Source organism: Orycteropus afer, unplaced genomic scaffold, assembly GCF_000298275.1.
Source record: "Orycteropus afer afer isolate SDZICR_OR568_19922 unplaced genomic scaffold, OryAfe1.0 scaffold00001, whole genome shotgun sequence".
Classification (NCBI taxonomy): Eukaryota; Metazoa; Chordata; class Mammalia; order Tubulidentata; family Orycteropodidae; genus Orycteropus; species Orycteropus afer.
Window position 1 is genome coordinate 19,321,123 of NW_006921588.1, and position 6,680 is coordinate 19,327,802.

The 6,680-nt window shown below is 35.4% G+C and overlaps 1 protein-coding gene across 1 annotated transcript in view; it reads left to right on the forward strand.

Moving 5' to 3' along the window:
• Positions 1-4,926: 4,926 nt before the first annotated feature.
• Positions 4,927-6,680, forward strand: part of SESTD1 (SEC14 and spectrin domain containing 1) — a 122,946-nt gene continuing 121,192 nt past the window's right edge. The window contains exon 1 of the mRNA XM_007936793.2: positions 4,927-5,005. Within this exon, the coding sequence (XP_007934984.1) occupies positions 4,951-5,005 (55 nt within the window). The 5' untranslated portion in view covers positions 4,927-4,950. The remainder of the gene's footprint in view (positions 5,006-6,680) is intronic.

Sequence of the window (6,680 nt, forward strand, 5' to 3'; positions counted from 1 at the left end):
GCTGTAACCTAGACTTCTTTTATTTCTAGTTCTCAGAACTCATCATTCCTAGCTGCAGGAGGCTGTTTTAAGTGGAATTTATTTTGCACTAATAATAATACTGATTTATTTTAATATTTCTTCTTTTAGTTGAAGGCAGCATGGAGTCCTGGTTTTCTTTTTTTTCCACTAATCTCAGAAGCATCTCTTCTGCTGCTTTTATATTTAGACTGTGACTTAAGATAGGTAATGTTTTAATTTGTTAAGTATGAAATATGGCAAGTGTCATGGTGTGTACATCTTGTTTTATTTTTCTTTGTTCAGCATGTTGTGAATTCTTTAATTCTTCCACTTTGTAGCCTGTTTCACTTGACAGTTTTTTCTTTTTATTTTTTTAAAGTCATTTTCCTTTCACTTTCAATTATATCACATCAAGTAAGTGAACAGTTTCATTGTCATTGGCTTCATCCCTTGATTGAGAGTATAATACATTCTGAAATATTTAGGTTGAATAGCATTTTCTTATGAAAAATGATAGTGAGCATCTATCCTAGTTGAGAAAAACATGAATTGTATCCTTGTGTTATTTAACATTTTGTTGTGGTAAGGGTGGTGGCTGGTTGTTTTTTTTAAGGTTTTCCTTCATTTTTTGTGTTTTGCACTTTATCCATTTTAACTATATAAGATGGTAACTAAAGAGAAGTAAATCCATTGTTTTTCTTTGACTGTGTTAAAGACTTGAAAAATTAAAATAAATATGCTTGAAAAATTAAATTTAATTGGAGCTAGTAATACATTAATCGTAATTTCATTACCTATCTCTTTTGTGACTTTTTGGCTTTTCCAAGACTGTAGGCGGAGAGAACATATGAAGAGTAAACATACTACTTTGAATCTCTTGACTACTTCACCTTTCATGTATCAGCTTATTTACTCTTATACCACACATGCAAAAACCCTTTTTTTCCTCCTTAATTTAAACAACTATTTCATCACTTTTAAGATGTTCTTTTTTCAAAAAAATAAAAGCTGTTGGATTTAAAAAAAAAAAAAAAAAGTACAGTATTTTGCCATGCTGAAATGATTCTGGAAAGTAATAGAAGTTTGGATAAAGCACTTATACCTGAGCAGACAGTGATAAAATGTATAATTGCTTCCGGATATCATAGTTTACCAAAGTATATCTACTAAGAGACTAAAATTATCTTTCATTTTTGCTTTAAAAATATAGTTTAAATGGTGGAAAATTAAACTTTGGTATTTGTTGATATAAAGCTAATAACTTGACTTGCAAAGATTGGGTAACAGAGGTTTTATTCCAACATTCACCTGAAGGTATAATTTCTTACACCTTGTGAATTCCTTAGGAATTCTAGATGTTTCTGTCTGTTGGGTGCTGCTTATTTGGGCTTTATTGAGTAAGTAAAAGGTATTTAGAATTGGTAAGGCTTAAAACCTCAATATATCTATGGGCATATTCATTCAGATAAATGGGAACAGATTTAAAAAATAATGAAGACGCATTAATTGACTGGAGACACACAGCCTACTTATCAATTTTCTCTCAATTGACAAAAAGAGAAACCTACTTTAAGTAGAAAATGGATTTATTGGGAAGATGTTTTATAACTCACAGAATTACTAAAAGGAAGGGAAAAGATAGGCTCAGAAAACAAGAAGGAGCCATATGCAGATGAAAATTTTGCTATGCTCAAATCATAGGAAAAGCCTTAGGTTAGGCGACCAATTTTCTCTGTGAGTAAGTTGTCTCTGTGTCTGCATCACTCCTTCAAGGGTTGAAATTCTTTTGTGGGAGATTCCCATTCACTCAGCCTAGTTCAGCAATTCTTTTGTTTCCAGCCTACAGGGGGTACATGGACTCAAAATTGTTCTCATAATACTTAAGTATTATTTGCCTTTTTCACTGTGTTGACATTTGCAGTGATGGTGCCAAGGCAATGGTAGGCAAAAGTGTTGGTGCCTTAGCACAAATCAGGTCAGTGGCACCAAACTAAACTACTTGCTATTGTATTCTTCATTGCCATACAGGTTCAATAAAATTTATAGGTAGATATTTCTATTTTGCATATAGGCTAGAGCTTCATGTTGTTCATTTGGCCAGATGTCACTGGAAATTTTTAGAGCTGTTTTATTAAGCTAATAATGTGATGTAAGGGAGCCCTGGTGGTGCAGTGGTTAAGCACCCAGTTGCTAACAGGAAGGTCTGCAGTTTTAACCCACCAGCCACTCCCCAGGAGAAAGATGTGGCAATCTGCTTCTGTAAAGATTGCAACCTTTAACACCCTGTTGATCAGTCTACTTTGTCCTGTGGGGTCACTATGAGTCAATCAATTTAATGGTAATGGGTCAGTGTGATGTAAAAGCACTGTCACTGGAACCAGATTGTCGGGATGTGAATCCAGACTTCCCTGCTTACTAGCTGTGTGATGCTGGATATCTTTTAACCTCTCTGATCTGTTAACTCCACTGTAAAATGGAGGTGGTAATAGTACTTACCTCATAGAAATGTTGTGAGGATTAAATAAATTAATACAAATAAAACCATTTAGGACAGTGTATGGCTTGTAGTAAATACTTAGTAAATATTCATTATAATGATCATCATTATTACTGTCATTAAAAGCTTTCAAACCAGGTCTCTGGCAAGCTCATCATAGGAGAAGGTGCCCAAGATGTGATTCTGAGCTGTTTGGGTTCTTGCATTACAACTTGTTATCTAGATAACAACATGTGAAGTTAAAATACTGATCTGGAAAAATGAAACTATAGTGTTTTTAGATTAAAGATGTAAAACATGAGTGTTTTCTTCCTAATTCCTACATCTGTTAGCCTAGGCTCACATAGAACAAAAATGAATGAACAAAATGCAAACTAATATTCAAAGAATAAAACTTGAAAAGAATAAATCATACTGTTTGACAGCTTGTTTTCTCTGTAGACAGTGAAAGTAGTATTTATATATATATATACACAAAAGCTGTAAATTAATATACTTCTTTAATTAGTCTTGCTTAATTAGCCATTATCTAACAAATATGGAGACTACATTTTTTCTTTAATATCTGGGATGTTTTTAAGACTTTTTCTTTTTTTCCTGGATAGGGCTGTGGTTTATTAGCTCTAGGTTGGTAGCACAATCCCTGAAATGCTGTAGGTTCATAGTAAATATTTGTACAATCAGTAGTATACATTCATATAAAGAGTCACATTTTCTGCTCTGCTGGAAAATTGTTTTCAAAAGAGTATGCTGGCACTAATGCAATTTCTTAGTGCTCCCAAGGAACTTTCACTATATTGTGATGGTGTGTGGATGCAAGATGAGATAGGGAAGGAGGGGATAAAATGTGATGGAGAATACTACTTCAGACATAAAATTAAGTATTGGAAGGTAATATAACTGAACCTTTGTTTTATTTTAAAGGTTTTGCTTTTCTTTAAATCCTGTTTTGATAGTATACTGAGCTGGCCAGATTTTGGAAGTCTCGTTTGAAGAGAAACTGCTTTGTCCTTAACCCTTGCTGGGTAGGTAATTCCTTTTTGTGTTTAGCTATTACCTTGCGCTGTAGCTGAGTGAATTCTGGAAAACTGAATGGAGAATGGTGAATTATGGCTTGGGACAAAAAGATGAACAGGGATAATCATATTTTTTTCTCTAAAAAATTTAAAACTACAAAATATGGAGAGAAGGAGACAATTTTTAGGAGCAAAAATTAAAACTGTGTTAGGAAGCAGATTGAGGTAGACATGAGGATACGATATATTAACATGTTACAGTGGAGCAAAAATGTGTGAAAGCAAAAAATGCCATTTAATAGTAGAACTGGTGGCATAGTGCCTAAGGCATTTGATTGCTAATCAGAAGGCTGGCGGTTCAAACCCACCAGCCACTCCTTGGAAGGAAGGTTGGGCAGTCTGCCGTAGAGATACCACCTCGGAAACCCAAGGAGGGGTCGCTATGAGTCAGATCTGACTTGACGGCAGTGAGTTTGGTTTGGTTTTTTTTTGAACGGACTAGATAGTTGGAATTAATGAGCAGAGCAATAGAGAAAAAACTTACTGATTTATTGATTTCTTAATTAAACAAATTATTAAGTTGCTGATATATGCTAGGCACTGTTCTAGCCTAAACAGTATTACTCTGAAAAACATTTCAAAGTCCAGTGGTTCTCAGCTGGGAGCACTTTTGGCAACCATGGGGATATTTGGCAGTATCTATAGATATTTTGGTTGTCACAACTGGGGGAGAAGGGGTGCTGGCATATAGTGGGTAGAAGCCAGGAATACTGCTTAACATGCTGTAATGCACAGCATAACCCAAAAAAACCAAACTCGTTGTGGAGTCGGATCCGACTCATAGTGACCCCTCCTTGGTTTTCTGAGGTGGTATCACTACAGAAATAGTTGCCCAATCTTCCTTCTGAGGAGTGGCTAGTGGGTTTGAACCTCCAGACTTCTGGTAAGCAGTCACATGCCTTAGGCACTACGTCACCACAGCTTCCTACAAAAATTAATTGTTGTTGTTGTTGTTGTTATGTGCCGTCGAGTTGGACCCAACTCATAGCGACCCCTCCTTGGGTTTCCGAGGCAGTATCACTACGGAAGTAGATTGCCCCATCTTCCTAACAAAAATTAATTATCTGGCTTAATAGTAAGGAGCTCTGGTGGTGCAGTGCCTAAGGCATGTGACTGCTAACCAGAAGGTTGGTGGTTCAAACCCACAAGCCACTCCATGGAAGGAAGATGGGGCAATATATTTCCATAAAGATTTACTGGCTCAGTGGGGTTTGTTATGAGTTGGAATTGACTCAGTGGCAGTAGGTTTTTGGTCTGGCTCAGAAGTGCCAACTGAGAAACTATGGTTTAAGTATATATTTTGTAGAATATAATAATTGTTGTAGTTGACATGTAACTTTCTGTGTTTTCAGAAGTGAAGAAGTTTACTGGAGTGAAATGGAGGCCTCAGTAATATTACCCATTCTGAAGAAAAAACTAGCCTTTCTTTCAGGTATGTTTTTTTCTTAAAATTGGAAGTGATACATACATATATATATGTATATATATTTATATTTATATAATCAGATTTTTCTTCTTCGATAAGTTTGAAAGGAATGCATTATTTTCTATAAAGGTTTTGTTTAAAAGGTATTTCCGAGAACTCTTTTAATCATCATGCATAGCTATGCAAGCTAATGGTCACTGTTGGCACTTGTCAGGGCAATTTTTATTCTGTCCTGTAATTTGATTAAAATGGTAACACAAAGTAGATGTTATAATGTGTCACTTTTTATATAGCAATACAGTAATTAATACAGGACAAGAATATTTGCTAACTGACATCTAAATAGGAGCTGTGGTGGCATTAGTGTCTAAGGCATTTGACTGTTAACCAGAAGGTTGGCGATTCAAACCCACCAGCCACTCCTTGGAATATTTGTTTCTAAGATGTAGTTAGGTTTTATAATATCCTTTCTCCCAGTTTTTTTTTTTTTTTTTTCCTTTCATCTCCCTATAAGAAGGTTTCAGTGAGCTGGAGAAGTTAATGAAAATTCATTGTTTTCACTTTTTACTGATCAAAATTGATTACACAGACTTGAATTTACTTTCCATTATTAATCCAAAGTCTTAACTGCTTTACACAAATGGCAAACAGAGAACTGCACACACATTCCTCTGTTCTTATCACATCAACCAGGAGACCAGTGGTAAGCACCTAAGTGCTGCCAAACTAGCAAGCAAAGTAGCATGCCTGCCCCACTTGCCTGGATATATCAAAACAAAATAAAGCAAAACACCCTGGGTGATACACACTAACATGCAATCATCAATTAAATAAATACAAATACAACAATACCACAGTGTTTCAGAAATAGTGGACAACCTCAGTTCATGCAGAGAAACAGACAGAAGGTTCAAACAAGTGATCAAAATCTAGAGCCAGAAAACCTTCCTGAGGAAGAAGTGGCATTGGAACTATCTGATAAGGAATTGAAAATAATTACATTTAGGTATCTTCAGTAGATCAAGGAAAACACAGACAAAATTCTAGAAGAATTTAGGAAAACAATCCAAGAGCAAACTGAAAAAACTAAATGGAAAATTAGAAACTATAAGAAAACAACAAATAGAAATACAGAAGGTTAATACAAAGATTTAAGAAATAGATAATGCATTGAAAGGGCAAAGGTAGAATTGAATTGTATCAATGGAAGAGAGAATTAGCAAAACTAAAAGTAAATCTCTCACTACTCATGTGTTGGAGGAACAGTTGGAAAAAAAGCATGAAAAAAAATGAAGAAAGACTAAATTATGTGGGACATCAAGAAGAATAATTCACATGTGATCAGATTCGAGAATAGGAAGAGACCAAAAAAGGCACAGAGAAAATTGTCAAAGATTTGTAGGAAGAAACATTCCCTAATATGATGCTCAATGAACCCCAAACAGGATAGACCCCAAAAGATAATCACTACGAAATACCATAATCAAACTTTCCAAAACCAAAGACAATGAAAGAATCCTGAAAGCAGCTTGGGAAAAATGAAAAGTTACCTACAAAGCCCCAGGGATACAGGTGAGGAGAGACAACTCAGGGACGCCCAAAGCAGCAGGCCAGAAGAGCAGGAGAAAGGGGATTAAAAGCCAGGAAGCCAGACAGAGGAACAGTCAGCCACAGGGACCCA